General features: G+C 32.8%; 1 protein-coding gene and 1 non-coding gene across 4 annotated transcripts; one reads left to right on the forward strand and one right to left on the reverse strand.

Annotated features, from left to right (window-relative positions):
* Positions 1 to 284: 284 nt before the first annotated feature.
* On the reverse strand, positions 285 to 15162 carry LOC133185537 (uncharacterized). Of its 3 annotated transcripts, none has more exons than XM_061320835.1 (6): positions 15087 to 15162; positions 8385 to 8568; positions 7865 to 8006; positions 6681 to 6798; positions 5968 to 6104; positions 285 to 5063 (listed from the first exon to the last, which is right to left on the reverse strand). In XM_061320835.1, exons 2-6 carry the CDS (start codon positions 8563 to 8565, stop codon positions 4925 to 4927), a joined length of 717 nt encoding a protein of 238 aa, XP_061176819.1. In that variant the 5' UTR covers positions 8566 to 8568; positions 15087 to 15162; the 3' UTR covers positions 285 to 4924. The 3 variants fall into 3 exon arrangements, with proteins under 3 accessions (XP_061176819.1, XP_061176818.1, XP_061176817.1); XM_061320834.1 differs by lacking the exon at positions 15087 to 15162 and adding an exon at positions 12736 to 12780; XM_061320833.1 differs by lacking the exon at positions 15087 to 15162 and adding an exon at positions 12616 to 12698.
* Positions 15163 to 15362: 200 nt separating this feature from the next.
* Positions 15363 to 15434, forward strand: Trnae-uuc (transfer RNA glutamic acid (anticodon UUC)). The gene has a single exon. It is a non-coding gene; the product is annotated as a tRNA-Glu (tRNA).
* Positions 15435 to 19455: the final 4021 nt, after the last annotated feature.

Raw genomic sequence — 19455 nt, forward strand, 5'->3', positions numbered from 1 at the left:
CCCCCCCCCTCTTTGAAACCGTTGCTACGGGCCTGTATACTCAGGAATGGAAATAAAAATATGAGAGATTCCACAGGAATCATTTTATGATTATTTTCATATTTCTTTAATAAGTATTTTATGTATTCAGGAAACAATCATAATAGAGGTATGACTATCAGTGTTGTAGAGGGCTTCCCATTGTTACAGATTTTATAGCACTAAGTGACAATACTTTCGGATCAGTCCATTCAGCCCTCATATAAAACTTAAAAAAACATACTGCAATGTATCAAATGACAACATTTTATACAAAATATTTTATTTCATATAGACGAATGACTACATACACATTCAAGATATGATTAAAGCATAAACAGTCCTACTTTGTGTGAAAAAATAATTTAATACTCTTATAAATGTGAAGTTATCAAAACACAGAATCTTTTTAATTATTTTTCCATGTAATTCAAACATAAGGGTATTGTAGAAGAAGTATTGTACCTCACACCAAAAGTACACACTAGAGGCATCAGTTCTCAATTCATTACAACAAACTTGCTGTGAATATTGAATAACATATCATGTCTGATGGAATCAGACTCCTGTAATAATAAAATTTAATGTCTCAAATTTTCACTGGGATGGCAAGAAAAAAAGGGCAAAATATATGAAATTGGTGGAAACTCATATAATTGCTCTAATTATATCAAATTCTATTTTTTTATGTGTACATTTACAGAATATTTTTTCCTAAAAATCAGACAGTTTTCAAAAATACAGTTTTGGATGACAATCCAAAACTTTAAACCAGAAGTCTCTGATGAGACTGTAGCTCTACTGGTCTGTTTGTATAACAAAAGAAAAGTAGCACTTGGATTTGAAACATTGCAACATGCAACAATAATTAGAATTATGTATCTTAATGTAGTCTACTTCTGTGCCAAGTTATATTGAAATCAAATGAAAACTGTAGGAGGAGTAGCGTTTTGAAAGTATTTCACGGAAATTTCTATTTTTAGTAACCATGACCATTCACTCAAATAAAAAAAACAGAAATACATATTATGTATCGTAGTGTATTCTAACTGTGTGCCAAATTAGATTGAAATCAGACCAAAATTGTAGGAGGAGTAACGTTTAATGGGAATTTCACAAAAATTTCTATTTTAAGTAACCATGGCAACACTCTTCATCGAATTCAAAAACCAATGCAATAAATTATGTATCTTAGTATAGTCTTCTTGTATGCCTAATTATATTAGAAGTAGACTAAAACTGTAGCAGGAGTAGTCTTTTAAAGGAATTTCACAGAAATTCCTATTTTTAGTAACCATGGCAACACTGTCCATTGAATTCAAAAACCGATGCAAAAAATTATGTATCTTAGTGTAGTCTACTTGTGTGCCAAGTTATACTGAAATCGGACCAAAACTGTAGGAGGAGTAGTGTTTTAAAGGAATTTCACAGAAATTTCTATTTTTAGTAACCATGGCAACACCATCCATCAAAATCAAAAACCGATGCACTAAATTATGTATCTTAGTGTTGTCTACTTGTAAGCCAAGTTGTATTGAAATCGGACCAAAACTGTAGAAGAAGTAGCGTTTTAAAGGAATTTCACAGAAATTTCTATTTTTAGTAACCATGGCAACACCGTCCATCGAAATCAAAAACCGATGCACTAAATTATGTATCTTAGTGTAGTCTACTTGTGTGCCAAGTTATATTGAAATCGGACCAAAACTGTAGGAGGAGTAGTGTTTTAAAGGAATTTCACAGAAATTTCTATTTTTAGTAACCATGGCAACACCATCCATCAAAATCAAAAACCGATGCACTAAATTATGTATCTTAGTGTTGTCTACTTGTAAGCCAAGTTGTATTGAAATCGGACCAAAACTGTAGAAGAAGTAGCGTTTTAAAGGAATTTCACAGAAATTTCTATTTTTAGTAACCATGGCAACACCATCCATCGAAATCAAAAACCGATGCACTAAATTATGTATCATAATGAAGTCTACTTGTGTGCCAAGTTATATTGAAATCGGACCAAAACTGTAGGAGGAGTAGCGTTTTAAAGGAATTTCACAGAAATTTCTATTTTTAGTAACCATGGCAACACCATCCATCGAAATCAAAAACCGATGCACTAAATTATGCATCTTAGTGTAGTCTACTCGTGTGCCAAGTTATATTGAAATCGGACCAAAACTGTAGGAGGAGTAGCGTTTTAAAGGAATTTCACAGAAATTTCTATTTTTAGTAACCATGGCAACACCGTCCATCAAAATCAAAAAACGATGCACTAAATTATGTATCTTAGTGTAGTCTACTTGTGTGCCAAGTTATATTGAAATCGGACCAAAACTGTAGGAGGAGTAGCGTTTTAAAGGAATTTCACAGAAATTTCTATTTTTAGTAACCATGGCAACACCGTCCATCGAAATCAAAAACCGATGCACTAAATTATGTATCTTAGTATAGTCTACTTGTGTGCCAAGTTATATTGAAATCGGACCAAAACTGTAGGAGGAGTAGCGTTTTGAAAAATTGTTTACAGACAGACGGACAGACAGACAGACAGACGGACGGACGACGGACGCCTTACTATCGCATAAGCTCTTCTGGTCTCTGACCAGTAGAGCTAAAAAACAAAGAGAAAAATTAGTTTTCTAGAAAAATATACTAACATTCTAAAATTACTATCCAAAAAGGAAAAATACATGTATTGAGGAAAAACATATACATACATGTACCCTTATGTTGAGTATTTCTGGACAGGTAAAAAATGTTTGATAAAATATATTTACAGGAAGCACATATATATTATAAATGGTGTTTACTGACTTTTCAAACCGTCTATTATTAAAAATACATCACATCCTAAGAAAATTTTCTGTAACTGGTCAAAAATCAATGTCAAAAACATAAACACACACACACACGAACTTAATTATTGTTAGCTACCAGTAGGTTTAATATTTATACAGCTACAAAAACACATTTAGTAATACACCGTATTACAACCATAGGAGAAGATATCCCAACTGACAATCTATTTACTGTAATATTCTCAAAATCTAGATAACAATACAGAAGTCCATCATTTTCCGATAGTCAAAACAAAATATAATAATTATAATCATGCTCATAACCTTGATAATCTATTTGAACTACACACTTGTAACATTAGAAATAAACTGAAAAAGAAGAAAATCATTGTACATTGATGTAAACAACACTTTTCTGGCATTGCTGTCCGTTTTTGGCATTCAAAACAATGTAAAATAGTACTTTTCATTAAAGAAACATTTTAAAAACAGTAATATTCCATAACAAAACAATCACAATACATGTATATTTTTTATACACTAACCCTGTATAAATTTACAAAACACACAATTCATAACATTAGAAAGCACCATTTGATCATCGTAAATACACATTAAAATACGATACAAATAAATAACCCATTCTCACTGACCCTCACTCTAACTGTAAACCAACTTCCTCTGGCTGTAAATAATCTGCATGCATTTCAAGAGGACTGTAAAATCACAAAGGTTTATTGCAGGCAACAAATTATTCATATTTGAACCTCAAAAGAAAAAGTTTCATAAATCACAAATTGTCATAGAAGTCATATTGGAGAGTTGATTTACAGTTCAGCTTTCACTCACATAAAGAAACAAGAGACTCAATATACATGTATCCAAAAGCATACTAGATTCACAAATAAAAATCCTCCTATGGATTAAGCATAAAAAAATTACTGACCTGAAACTTTCACATGCTATTATATGCCTTGTAAATTTGATTAAGACTTGGAGGATATAAAAACAGCTAATAGATACATTCAAGTAGAATAAAAGGACTACATGTATATAAAATTGTTTTGTACAGATGGCAAAAAAAAAAGAAAAAAAATTAAATGTCATAAAAAGGATATTTTAGTACATGTAGTAAAAAAGCAGATCTTGTCACATAAACTCCTTGTTCAAAACAAAACTTTTTTTTTTAAATGAAGTACCATATATACTCGCCTATAAGTCGGTTTTTTGAGAGTTAAACTTTAGTCCAAAACTCTTTATCTGACTTATACGCGAGTTATTAAAAGTATAGTATTTAAGCGGTTCAATCCCTATAATTTAAGCTTAAAAGATACAACCGACTTATATGCGAACCGACTAATATAGGCGAGTATATACGGTAGCTTAAATAAGAACAGAAACTGTAATGTTAGTAAAGATCAACCAAGGCTATCATTTTCAATGGTAAAAATGAAGCATTATAAGTCTTTAAAATCAGAAGTTTAGATTTCCACCACACTGGTGCATGAGGAAGAATGATAAGGACTAAAATCGACCTTCTCAAATGTAATGAAAGCACAATTTGAAATTGGAAACCTAAAATGATGCCTGGATCGATGGAAACCTAAAATGTCGATGCCTGGATCAAAACCAACGTTTAATTTACAGCTAATGGAAGTCCAACAAAGTGACAGAGTACGGTAAAGCTTTTCCCCCAAAATTCTTCATTTTTTTGTAATGAATTTTATCAGAATTCACTCCTCCTTTTTGTCAAGGAAGCTCATCTTTGATAATGATACTCAAGATGTATATGTCAAAAAATATAGAAATACTGCCAATAGACTGGCTTGTGTTTTGTTTTCTGTAGCTAAACGTAGCTCTGAATTCTAGAAACATGTAATATTTTGGAAAATCAGATCTGAAATTGTTCAAATTTGTACTTTCAAGTTCCCTAAAGGAGTAGGCTATTCATTAAAAGAAATTTAGATTTTGAAATGGGCATTATCACAGGTGTTTGATTAAGACTCATTCATTAAAAGGAAGTCATAAAGGCCCTTTACAAACTTTGTTCTTTTAAGTAATCAAGATTCATTTTGGAACTGATTTTTTTCCCCTCTATAGACTGTGAATAATCAAAGTTTGTTGTATAAATATGTAACTATGGCAACCAACAAACAGGATGTTGATGCTGTAACCATGGACGCTAATCCTCTGACATTCTGACTTTCTTGATACAATGCATATGGTTGGTATCCTCCCCGAAATACATTCCTGAAAAAGAAGGTACAGTTTCTAAAGATTTACTCTTCTCTCTTTCAACCAAGTAATAATATATTTCGACCTGTGCCTAAAGATTGCTTATATTTCAAGATAATTATCATGTATTTGGAATAAAGTTTTTCACTTGACCTGCAAAAGGAGCTATTTTCAACAAATTTAGGCATATCTTTAAAACTATGATACCATGACACCATGGCATAAACAAGGCATCTCCAAGGTCAATGTCATGAGGACAAAAAATAATGGTAACAAAGAAAAGTTCTTGACACAAGGAATGCATAAGTGAAATATGCAGCCTTAGCAGCAACCATTTAAAATTTATAGGCAAGGTTAGTTTTTTTCAAATATAGGTCAAACTCCAGGGTCAAATACATGAGGTAAAAATTGTTGGTACCCAAAGAAAGGTCTTGTCACAAGAAATACACATGATATATAAAATTCCTAGCACCCACCATTCAAATGTTATGGCCAAGGTTAAAGTTTTTCAAAAGTAGGTACTCAAAAGTCAAGGTCGAAAGGTAAAAAAAATGTTGGTACCCAAAGAAAGGCCTTGACACATTGAATATACATGTGAAATATAAAAGCCCTAGTTCCAACAATTCAAAAGTTATGGCCGAGGTTAAAGTTTGGTAATTTTTGCAAAAGTAGATCAAACTCCAAGGTCAAGAGGTCAAATATGTTGGTACCCAAAGAAAGGTCTTATCACAAGGAATACTCATGTGAAATATGAAAGCCCTAGCACCAACCATTCAAAAGTTATGTGCAAGGTTAAAAGTTTTTGTGGACAAATGGACAGATTAACAGACAGAAAGATGAACGGACCAAAAACTATAGCCCCCCCCCCCCCCCCCCAATCTATGATTTCAGAGGCATAAAAAGTTACTACACTACAAACCTATAATCCATTATCATGGCATAAAGACCAGCCATTGGGTTCTTGTTCCTGAAGTAAATTCCATTTGCACTAGTAATGTCCTTGATTTTCTGTGTATCTAAAATGTAATTTGCAGCACTTCCTGTGGCAGTGTATATCTACAATTAAGGATGCTATAATAAAGTATAATTCAATCCTTAAAATAGATTGTAAACATGAAAACATTGTTATAGTATAAGTAGAAAATACTTTCTCATAATGAAGACATATTATTCCCAGTTCTAAATATTAAAATATCAACTGGATATGATAATTTTATTATAGAAAAGGGCGAGTATTAGCAGTTAACTTGTGCTGCATATTCCTGTTTTACATCAAACTTGAGGCAAAGATAAAATTGTATAGATTAAAAAGACTTTAAGAAGACACAAAACAATTTGGGTTCTCCCTAGTGGGTCATTTTATGAAGTTTTACTCTATTTTACATACGTTACATACTGTATACAGGGAAATTTTTGCCTCCATTTTATTTTCGCCCCTTTCGTCCTACTCACAGGTGGGCGAATTTAAAATGGGGCAATTTCAAAGAATACAGTAAAATTTCTTTAACTGTGACTGGGCAAATTTCAAACGGAGAAAAATTGTTTACAAGTGTGAAAGGGCAAAAATAACACAGGGCGAAAATAACCCTATATACAGTAACCAGTTTGTTTTATTGCCATTCTCCTTCTTACCACATTATCCCCGGCTGAGTAGACGATGACCACGTCATTATCACAAGCTCCAAAGTTCCAATGCCTGCTCTCCAGCTGTAGGGCAAAATGTTCCACCTCTGGTAAAGCTGATGTTCTCCTGTAAAAATTACATAAATCAATCCTCACACAACAAAGCAAACCCAACTTTGTCAAAATGTATTTTGGTCAAGTCCACTTGGTAATCAAATATGAATTTTCTGTAATGTTATGTCTGTAAGTTATGGCCCTCAAAAGGATATCTTGCTTTTTCGCCTAGTGCATTTTTCAAAATGAATTTTTTATATAGGGAATAATTAACTGCCTACTCTTTTGGTTTTATGATGTGATCAATCAGTTTGCTCGTGTGATAATTTGCATAAACAGCGAAGCCGTTTGACATAAAATTTTCATTGGAGCAAACTGATTGAACATCATCATAAAACCAAAAAAAAAAAAAAACCAGACAAGTTTTCCTTATATTAACATTCTAACCTGATCCTCAATTCTATAAAATAATATTTTCCCTCAATAATGAGAAATCTCTGCAAGCCCTGCCCAGTGTATTACTACATATGTACAGTAAGCAACACACAGCGAGAAAGCATGGAGTTCTGTCACGTGCTGAGCAAATCACTTTATGAAGATGTAAAGCTATTACTTTATTTGTAGTTTTATCTCGGACAAAGACACTTGAAAATGTTAACATTTTTAAGTATTACATAATGCTACAGAAACAATGTTTTTGAAAATAACAAAATTTTGGGAAATTGAAGTGCATCTTGGCACGAGACAGAGAATGTTTGCATTAACTTTGAACCAAAATCTCTGTGGAATATTGACTCTTAATTACAGTTTTTGGTTTTTTAATTACAAATTTATGATTATTTTATGTAAACATATATATTAAGGCAGGTCAAGTGTCTGATTGTCTGTCAAGCTCCTAGTGAGAAAGTATTCCCCAAGAACAAAATTCTTACCACATTTCATAACTAGTTCAACAACTTTGTGTTGCAAGTATCTGAAGAGACCAAAGATCTGTTGAGATGTTTGAATGAGACTGAGAGTTTATTGTTATCATTTATAACCACACTACAGAATAATGTTAATCCATGTAACCTTACTGGTGATATTTAAGATACTGTGGTTTCCCAATGATAACTATAATAAAAGGACTGTATTCTCACCCTTGGGTTAACTTAAGGTTTGCCAGGACAGCCACAGAAATGTGAACTCCGTGGCGATAATTCAAATCACGGCATTTATAGGCACTGCATATACATTGTGTGTCCATGAAGGTCTGGTTCAGAGCATGATCCAGCTCAGCAACTAAAAATAAAATAACACTGAATTAATTGAACACGTCTGATAAATTCTACATTAATTTGAAGAGGGGCACCATGCATGTACATGATGTAGGAAGAAGAAAGTATTAGTAGACAGATAAGAAAGCTGAATTATAACTCAAATCTTTGTAAAATTATTAATGATTTGAAATGAACAACACAAATTCTACATTTTATCATATGATTTATTATAATTTATCAAGAAAAATGATTATGGGTCTATATATTTATCAAGGGAAGCAACTCTTTAAAATTAGATTTTATAAAAGATTATTAAGGTTCATCGGGTTGGTATCATATAGACTGTATGCAAAGTACAAAATGTAAGAGGTCATCACATCACATAAATATGATTACTTACAAGAAGAGGTCAGTATGCTGTTTGGGTCACATAAATAAGATTTACGTCCCCTTATCCCTCCACATTTTTCTGGCTCCGTCTCCGGATTAGGAAACTGTTCTACAGTCCATTCTGTAATTATCTCATTTTGACCCCAGGTGATGGTCGCTACTCCAAGGAAAAGTACACAGTAGACAATCATTTTCTGTTAAATCAAAGTAAACAGCTGTTAGAATTCAAACTCCTTTGTATTTTGTGCATGGTATGTATTGTGTATTAGATAATGTTTCATTAATAGTAACGTAGGAGGTACACATTGGAATTTCATTATTGTAACATTCACTACTAGTATTTCCATAACCAGTACATCTTAAAAGCTGCTTCAGTTGAACAACTTAAAAATTTTGTACATTTACCAATTTTCCAACCAAAAGCATGTTATTGGAGAGTTCACATTACACGATTAATTAAGTCTCAGTGCCAGGATTTACCGGTATTACTTTGACTCGATGCAAAAGCTTTAATTAGCAATTAGCTAAATTATTTAAGTTCAACGCTTGTCAATCATGTTTAAACAAATTTGCTTCTGTGCTCTACTTATTTCCAAAACCAGATACTTTTTAAAGGTATTTAAAAGAAAATTTCTCTCAGGGACACTCTCTCAATTCATGACACTTTTGATATACCAGTACAATACAGGTAACTCTTGATGGCTCGAACTTCGATCTCTCGAAGTTCTTGATCGCTCGAAGTGAGTCTCCGGTCCCGAAATTTTCCACTATATAACTAAGCAAATTTACTCTTGATTTCTCGAACTCTTGATCTCTCGAAACCCTTGATCCCTCGAAGTCAAAATGCAGTCCCGCTATGCATATTCTATTAGAATTTACCCTCGATACCTCGAAGTGGCTATGTGTATACAAGATTATATAATTAGCACCTTTACCTGGACATTTAAATGGCCCCAGGCAGAAGACGCAGGTCTCGAGGGACAGGATGTTTATTCAGGTGACACTTATGCTGCAAGGTGATAATTGATTTATAATGAATCATATTTTGCCTATATGCTATTAAAATAATTATCATCGACTGTTTTAAGATAATTTAGAGACGCAGTGTCATTAAAAAGTAGTAATTTATTAAAAGACAAAACACTAATTTAATTTTTATTTCGAGTCAGTGTCAAAGTTAAACGAAATATGAAAAAAAGCAGAAACAGCCTCAATGTCAATATGACGACTTTTATTGCGGACAAATACTTACAGAACTGTTTTCAATGATCATGTTTGGAATAGAGAAAACTCTATACGACGCTGTAAAATGTCGTTTTCATGTAACGAATGCGTAGTATGATGTCCGTATTACAAAGAATAAATAAATATACATGATATGACGATATACATTTTTTGCTTTACTCAGTTTAATGAAATATTCATCTGAATTACGAAAAACCACGTGTAAAAGGTTAGCACTGCATGAAAATTATTACATCCAGTAAGACTAATTTTAAAACCTGTCAACAAACCCGGAAAATTCCGGACTCTTGAAAACTCGAACTCTTGATCTCTCGAAGTTTTTCCTCGGTCCCGCGGACTTCGAGGTTTCGAGAGTTGCCTGTATTTATCCACAGAACCAATTGCTTAGGAAATAACTAAACACTCTTTTTCTTCAAAGCCATTGACTCAAAAAATGTAGTCATATATAACATCTGAAGCTATTGCAGCAATGGGCAAAGTGCAAGCAAATGCATCATGTGTGTACAGTAGCTATGTGTGGGACAACACCTGTGGTAAACTGTACGTGAACAAACCTTTATCCCACCCCCGACTATAGTCTGCAACAAAATCTATGTGACTTCATACTTATTAGTGCATATTTGAAAATAATAGTTTTTAGCTCCTGCATGTCCTGTGTAAAATTTCATATGAAATGTTTACCAGCAACGTATTTGTCATTATCGGGTATCTTACATTGTACTAAGTAACTGGATATGAAATAATCTATCATTACAACCTGTGGTGTCTATCACAGCAACAAACATATTTCCTTCTCTGCGTGTGCTGGGCCAGCCTCGTCAGTGATCCTCAACAGTGCTACATTGTTTTTCTTAAACCTCATTCTCTATTGTTCTTCTCTATGTTGTTCTTATTAAAGTCTTCCTGTCTTTCTCTTTCCATCTGGAGTCCAGTGGAGTGCTTTTTTTGTTTTTACAACAACTTCAAATGCACCATAGGGAGTAGTAACAACTTAATTCTTTGGTGTCAAAACAAAAATGTATGATGTCAAAAGTTCTCTTCAAGTTGGTCATTGATTAGGTCATGAAAAGAAGAACAGAAGACACTCCAAGAGGTATCAACTGGACCCTCTTCTCAATGCTGGAAGACCTGGACTTTGTATACATGATTTGGACTGCTATCACACACTCACCGGCACATGCACAAGAAGACAGGTAGACTAAACACCTTTGGACAGAAGATGGGACTGAGAATCAGCACTAAAATGACAGAATTAAACAATGGCCCTAAACTTACAGAACAGACCTTCATAAGGCAGATTGCTACATCTACATTAACATCATCATCAATCCTGACAGAGGAAGACATCTGCAGCAAACTAGGGAAGGCCAGGAATCTTTTCAGGAGCATGAACAACATCTGCAGATCTGCCCAGTATGGCACCAAGCTTAAATTATACTAGAGCAGCATCATATCCACACTCTTCTATGGATCCTAATGCTGGAGGATGACAGAAGATGATCTTCCTAAGCTCTGCCACATTTGACACCACGTCTTTGTAAAATCATTCAAATATTCTGCCCAGAAAAGATCTCTAATGTAGACCTAGTTAGGATATGCAGACAGGAGGACATGAGTATCATCATTAAGGAGGTTGGATCCTGTCATCAAAAGTATTGAGAATTTTTTGTCAAGTATATTTTTAAAATCTACACACATAGCTTAACTAAAAATCAAATCAAAAAATGGGGGTCAATGCGCTTCTTTTGGCGCTACGGAGCTTTCAATGTGACCTTTTTGCACTGAAATTACGTCTTACACATAAATCAATTTTTCAAAGTTTTTTCCCCTATTATTTTTTATCCAAATAAATTAGGGGATCAAACACAGTCTATTTTCATCTTGAATAGTCACAATAAAATTTGTGACAACAAAAAAGTTTCAAATTACCTGGCATAGTCAATTATTTGACCTCTCTGCACTCAAAAAATGTCATTTTTCTGGCATTAAAAATTTAACAAGCAATAAAATCATTTGAAAGTAATGCCATTTTTCTGAATTTAAGCAGAATTGTTAAAAATATCTTATATATTCAGAAAAGAAAATTAAAAGTTGGGGTCTGTTATGTTAATTTTTAGATATTACTAAAATTGTGTTAATTTTCAGCTTAAATTGGGCTATTTTTTTTTCAGGACTTTCACAAAATGTTTGTTATATTTTTCTAAATATGATGATAGAATTCATGACAGTTAATTTAATATATAATTTAGGACCAGCATAAAACATTTCACTGCACAAAATAACTCTATGTGCAGGCTGCATGTAAAAATAGGAATACAAACTTAACAATACTGTAAATACTTCGAAAGAGAAAAATTGATCATTTTTGTCTAAAAAAAAACTTCCGCCATAAAATATAGTTCCTCACTTAATGCTTTCGGTATGGAATTTAATCATGGGGTTTTAACTGAATATGGTACTATTAGCACTGTAGAATCCAAATTTATCGTTAGAACTAAAATATTATCCAGAATTTTTTAAATAGAGGTCAAGACAAAAATATGCTCAAAAGCTCAGGAACGAACCTCTTTAACAGGAGAAAATGGGGATGGAGGTAGTCTCAGTCAATAAGAAGGTTCCATACATGGTGAGGCTAATATTATACTGACCTGAGGTATCACCCTTACCCATAGTCACTATCTTATTAATAAAATGCTGACCTTAACCTACTGTCTACAGGCTGTACCTAATGAAGAACAGATCTAAACCTGATCAATGATTTGTACCCCCCACCCTCCACACACACACCTTTCCAACAAAAAAGGGGATATAATTTTACAAACTTACATCTATATAACAGATAAGTCTAAAATCATGATCAAATTGTTGGTGGCCAATTTTTGAGAGAGTTTTGTACAGTATATCACTCAGGTACACTGGCTTTAAGTTCAGGTTTATGATTAACTCATTTACATAATGTATATTTATGCGTAAAAATTTAAATAGAATAATCTTACCAGAGATGAGATGGATACATGTAAATAAACAAATTCCATTCATAAATCATACATTATAAGCAGCTAACAAAATACTCCTGCTTTATGCACCTTATGATAAACAATGGTAGCTTTACTTACAGGTGCCTGTGTGGGAGTACATGCACTCATTCATGAAGTACACAGAGGCTTGTTCATCCTTCTCTACAAGTGACTCACAGAATTTTAACAATCTCTGTAATATTTTTATCATTAGACATCCCTGGTTATATCATTACACTGCTTCCTGTGCTGTGCCAGAAATATTTCAAAAACCCAAGTTAATTTGAAGCTTGTGGTCTATTTTTACTTTGGTGGATTTGACAAAGGGCTGATAATCAGAGGAATTCTCATAACTTTATCTAGTATGATCATCATTACAATTCTTTAAGGCAGCCATGTGTGCTTTTTGTATAAAAAAAAAAAACTACCTCTGCCATATGAAGAATATTTTATGTCTATCATGTCTTTAAATATACACAAAAAGAAAATGATTTTTCCCCCAATATTACTGTCCCTTGCATGATAACTACTGTACTGTTCTTGTGCATACAGGCAGCACTCTATCCCCATCTGATTTAGTTCATGACAAATATGGCCTACAGAGGTGTACCCTGACTTTACTATAAAATCTATATAGACTAAACATTTGTCATTTACACACATTAGATACAGAGTGCCTATTATAATTTTTACTGGGCAAATTAATAATGTTAAATGACATTTATTAAACAATTACTGTTACATCATATTCACCAGGCAACTATATCAATTTGCCCTGCAAAAGAACAGCATGTAGTATTGTACCTTAATAGTTTAACATGTTTAACATGAAACAGTATAAACTATGAATCTATAGTATATAGCTAAGCTTGTTCAATGATAGATTTTCTGAAATATTCTGATCACTGTACATATATGTAACAAATAATCAGTATGCTACAATTCTCAGAGTAATACCTATAAATTCTCACAAGTAGAACTTTCACTGTACAGCAGATGACAGATGAGTTAAATTTGACCTGAGGACTGTCAGAAGGGAGTTAACTCTGATAAATGATTCCGTGAACACCTTACCCTCAAGGCTAACTCTATATACACACAGACATATACCAGGTGAGGAATATTCTGTCTCTACCATAAATAAAAAAGACATTGTGATGTTAAAATAAAAACTATGTTAATGCATAAAGAGGCCTTTCATCTTAACTTTTACCTATTAATATACAGTCTTGACAAGAAGGCAGCTGGGTGTCATAGTTAAAAACATCAAATTATTTATATATCTACCAAATTATTTATATATCTACATTTGGATTGCAAAATATTATATTTAAACAAATGCTTTAAACACAACAACAACAAAAAAGATGTTCTTAGAGTAAATATTGTATTTTATGCAAGAATCTCGCAAAAGTGAAAATGAAGTAGTTTGTTGGTGTAAAAAGAGTTTTGTGAGTAATTATTTTAAAAATTTTTACAGCTTTAGCTAAGATAAATGATTTGAAATTTACAAGTCCATATGTTGTAACAATCTTCGCCCTTGTGAAATTGTGAAAGAGGGTGCAACTATATGATCTGCAGCTGAATATTCATTTCAGACATAAAATTTTAAGACATGGTGTCAATTTTATTTTTAAAACAAAATTTGTAAAATTGCGACAGCTAAGATAGAACCTTGGTCTATACAATGCACTGGCACTGGAAGTATGCCTTTTTCATACATGCACTTACTTAATAGTTGAACTTCAGTATCTCGAACACCGATATCTCGAATAACATGGATTTGTCACAGTGATTTGGAAGTCCCAACCCCTTATTCTTTATGTATTTTACCCTGGATATCTTGAATCCTCGGATATCTTCCCAAGTTTTTCCTTGGTCCTATTGAGTTTAAGATGACAAGGTTTGACTGTATGTACATTAACTTTCAGTGCCCGTGAGTAAAAGGGAAATTTCAAAGTAGTTAGATCTAAGCATTAGGGGTTTATTACCTATTATTTAAAATAAATCACTTCCCTTATTTATGTAGTAATATTCCAACATCAACTGGCTGCATGTGATGATTACATTTATAACTGTTATTTATTTTATTTATTTTGGAGGGGTGCTAACTCCTCCACTCCCTCCTTTAATTCCCAATATTCACAAACACGCAGTGCGTACACTGAATGAAAGTATTGCAATGCTGTGAGTAAATTTCAGTTTATCATAATGTTTTCCGCAAATAACTAATTAAAATTCATGATAGGCTACAAACCCTGCACCGTAATGAATCGGAAAATAATTTTTACATTTTTGTGTTATGAACGGGCGAAGGCCTTGCTACCCTTTTCTCCACTCTGTGATTCTTCAGTAAATTCTTTCTGTAGTTTTGCTTTTGTTGTTTTTTCTTTATAGTTTACACTTATATTTCATTTCTCTAACAGTAGAAAAGGTACACCAACACTCACCTGTCCTAATCCTAGCCAAAAATGGAAAACTTGTTTTTGGTAGTATTTCGGAGCTCTCTTGAGTTTTCCCCGAGGCGTTAGAATATTAGAGATATTCCGAAAAAATATTTACTTCATTGTTTTAATGGCACAGCAGATGAATATTGAATATAAAATATATGTTTGATTAAAAACATAACACAGAAAACAAAGTGAATAAATCTTAAACAAAGAAAACTTAGAAATGAATTTTATTAAATTGATATATACTAGTAAAAAGACATATTAATAAGGTGATCCGATGTGGTCTAGTGGTTAGGATTTCTGGTTTTCACCCAGACGGCCCGGGTTCGATTCCCGGCATCGGAATGACGTTTTTTTTTCTCCCCGGTATTAATAAAAGATACTTTATAGATTAAGAAGCGAAAATCCATGTTTTCCTCCAGAAAATATGATCATGGGGCAAATTAAAATTTGCTACATGCAACATTTACCATTCACAAAAGCTTTGATTTACAATATCATTTTTTCATCAATATTTTAGTCACAAATACATTTTTGTAATACCACTCATGGGCCTGATGGGGAAAAAAAATCAACGATGATGCAGTTTGAGCCGGTGGTGTGCCCTTTGAAATGATAATCAATAGTAAATGACACTGAAATAGATAAAAGTATTTCTAAATAACATTATATTCTAGACCAAAACAAAGAAATGGAAAACATTTTTCACAAATTTACATTTGCATTTGCAGGCCCGTGGAAAAAGTTCTAAAAGTGGGGTGTGTGGTGGGGGGGGGGGGGGGGGGGCAACTCACCCCATCCCACCCCACCACCCCATATCACAAGGGAAATAAATCGAATTCTTAGGGGTGGGGGTGGACCAGACTCTTACTTTACATTTTTACATGTACTGGAATTTGCTTTGCCAGTGCTCGAATTTACAGCAACAAAAAGTGTGTGTGTGTGGGGGGGGGGGGACCAGCTTTTAAATGAAAATTAACTATAGGAAAATACTATACTCAGAAAAAATGATGGGTGGATAGCCCCCCCCCCTCACCGTTCTACGGGCCTTGACTGGGGTATATGAATACAAATGAACACAAGTCAACAAAATAACATATAAGCAAGAATGCATGAATATAAGTGGCACCACTGCAGAGGGTTTAGGTCTATCAGTATTCAAAGTATGGAAGGCCTCTGCAAGTATATACATTTAATATTATACAGTATAATTGTGCCCAGGTGGGGGGGGGGGGGGGGCACCCAAGACCAAAAAAAAAAAATCCAACCCAAAAATTTCTTAACAAGAAAAAACCCCCACATAATTTCCCTTCCTTATCCAGAAAATTACTTAACAAGCAAAAAGAAAAAAAAAAAAGATAAAAAACGGAAAATCCATTTCCAATCTAATTAAAATTAGACTTGTATTTTCGCTCCTCTACTATACGCTTCAATACAAGTACATGTAGTAGAGGAGCGAAAATACAAGTCTAATTTTAATTAGATTGAATCCTTTTCCAGAACGTGAAAATCACTGACCTATTTCGTGGTGGTAATGATGGGTACACGTTCTCTAGGGGTCCAAAGTCATTTTTATTTGCTTCAGTATATACTTTTAATACCTCTGCAAATTCAAGGGGGGGGTCCCGATCCCCCTCTAGATCCGTGCAAGTTACACTATGTAATTCATATATACTACCCATGCTACCGGTATATATAATTGAAAAACCTATATATATATATATATATATATATATATATATATATATATATATATATATATATATATATATATATATATATATATATATGTAGTAGTGTGTGAGTTGATTTATTTTAACAGATTATAAAATAAATTTAATTTAAAACATTTATCATTTACAGTAACAGCTTTCCATAAATTTATTCTCATTCTATTTAAATATGTCAGAAATGGATTTCCATACCAGTTCTGGTCAGTTTTTCATGGATCATTGAATTCTTGTTTTGGTTGGCTGAAAGTTTAAGTCATGTGATTTTTATCTTGAAGTTTCTATTAATATTATTATTTTTCAAATTGAGTCTGGAATGATCAGTTTGGTCATTCAGTTCTTGTGATATATTGATCTTGGACTTTATTTATCCATAGAAGGTCAGTTGATTTTAATATTATAAATACATTCATTTGATGAATAGTAAAAGTGAATATGTGAATCATTTTTTTTATAAATTAATAAGTAAAGAGTATATTATGATATTTGTTATTATTCAGATCCACTTGATATGATGTACATGTAGCTGAATTGCTGTATATATAACAAGGGTCTGATACCATATATTGGGTAAGATATGTGATGTATATGTTTGTATCATGTTAGGTGTAATGTGAGTCTGTATATTATGTATTTACATTCCATTGTTATGTGAATCATAACGGGAAACGTATCTATTTCATTAATAGTAGTGACTTACATTTGAATATCTGCTGTCGTATTTTATTCACTGAAGTTTACAAGAATTACGAAATACAAAGAAAGTAAATCATATACAGTTAATTATAGTTTTTGTAGGAATAATCTCAATATTATACTAATATGAGAAATAGTTTTTATGCCTGAAATATTTATTGAATAGTGAGTATTAAGAAACAAGAAGAGTTATCTCTCTTTGTGTATTTTATATGTGTGTGTGTTATTGTGTGTTAAATAATGTCTGTGTTTATTTCAGACTGTTGAATATTGAATATTGAATATTGGATATATAAAGGATTGGAACACCAACAATATTTGTTACTTTGTGAACCCGGTAACAAATGGCGCCCAACGTGGGGCCTTGGTGTTCTCTGGCGGGTGAAAGTGATTGCCCCCAGAACTTTGCCCCACAGGCATTGGCACTCCAAAAGAGATGAGGACATCTCATTCTCTGGAGGGGGACAATGTGGTAGTGTAAGATACATGGCATCCTACTAGCTTAGGCTAGTGGGTTAACCCTTTAGCTCAATTGGTAGAGCACTGGACTGGCAAGCCAGAGGCCCCGGTTTCAATCCCCAGCAGAGGCACATGAATGTCTCTGTTACATTTTATTTGTTACCGGGTTCACAAAGTAACAAATATTGTTGGTGTTCCAATCCTTTATATATCCAATATTCAATATTCAATATTCAACAGTCTGAAATAAACACAGACATTATTTAACACACAATAACACACACACATATAAAATACACAAAAAAAGATAACTCTTCTTGTTTCTTAATACTCACTATTCAATAAATATTTCAGGCATAAAAACTATTTCTCATATTAGTATAATATTGAGATTATTCCTACAAAAACTATAATTAACTGTATATGATTTACTTTCTTTGTATTTCGTAATTCTTGTAAACTTCAGTGAATAAAATACGACAGCAGATATTCAAATGTAAGTCACTACTATTAATGAAATAGATACGTTTCCCGTTATGATTCACATAACAATGGAATGTAAATACATAATATACAGACTCACATTACACCTAACATGATACAAACATATACATCACATATCTTACCCAATATATGGTATAAGACCCTTGTTATATATACAGCAATTCAGCTACATGTACATCATATCAAGTGGATCTGAATAATAACAAATATCATAATATACTCTTTACTTATTAATTTATAAAAAAATGATTCACACATTCACTTTTACTATTCATCAAATGAATGTATTTATAATATTAAAATCAACTGACCTTCTATGGATAAATAAAGTCCAAGATCAATATATCACAAGAACTGAATGACCAAACTGATCATTCCAGACTCAATTTGAAAAATAATAATATTAATAGAAACTTCAAGATAAAAATCACATGACTTAAACTTTCAGCCAACCAAAACAAGAATTCAATGATCCATGAAAAACTGACCAGAACTGGTATGGAAATCCATTTCTGACATATTTAAATAGAATGAGAATAAATTTATGGAAAGCTGTTACTGTAAATGATAAATGTTTTAAATTAAATTTATTTTATAATCTGTTAAAATAAATCAACTCACACACTACTACATACTCCCCCTCGTTCAATAAATGACTTCCATGTCATTTCATGCTAATCATCCTGGTAAATGAAAACATTAAACATGATTTCCCTGAATTACATTTTGAAAAAAATGTTCATATATCAGCAAACATCCATTACGATTTTAAAATGATTTGTAAAATTGCATCGGTAAAATTTGGTGTCTCTTTAATTACACCACTCTTAATTAATTGCACAGCATAATCTGCTTTTTCTCTCCACTCACGATCTTTTGTTATAGAGGATTTCGACACAAATTCACCTGTAGTCATCCACTTTGGCTTTCCTTTCTTTCTGATTGAACGCCTAGGGACTACTTCCTCTTCATCAACT

Source organism: Saccostrea echinata, unplaced genomic scaffold, assembly GCF_033153115.1.
Source record: "Saccostrea echinata isolate AGI-Se365-2 ecotype Australia unplaced genomic scaffold, CSIRO_AGI_Sech_v1 ptg000012l, whole genome shotgun sequence".
NCBI lineage: Eukaryota > Metazoa > Mollusca > Bivalvia > Ostreida > Ostreidae > Saccostrea > Saccostrea echinata.

Bases quoted from the DNA above. Each gene is read 5' to 3' on its own strand.
- LOC133185537 (XM_061320833.1), bottom strand. From the start codon at position 12,654: ATGGAATTTGTTTATTTACATGTATCCATCTCATCTCTG. The intron at 6,799-7,864 runs GTGAGAATACAG...TAATTTTTACAG, and splicing joins AACCTTAAGTTAACCCAAGG to GAGAACATCAGCTTTACCAG. The intron at 6,105-6,680 runs GTAAGAAGGAGA...CCTTAATTGTAG, and splicing joins ACTCAGCCGGGGATAATGTG to ATATACACTGCCACAGGAAG.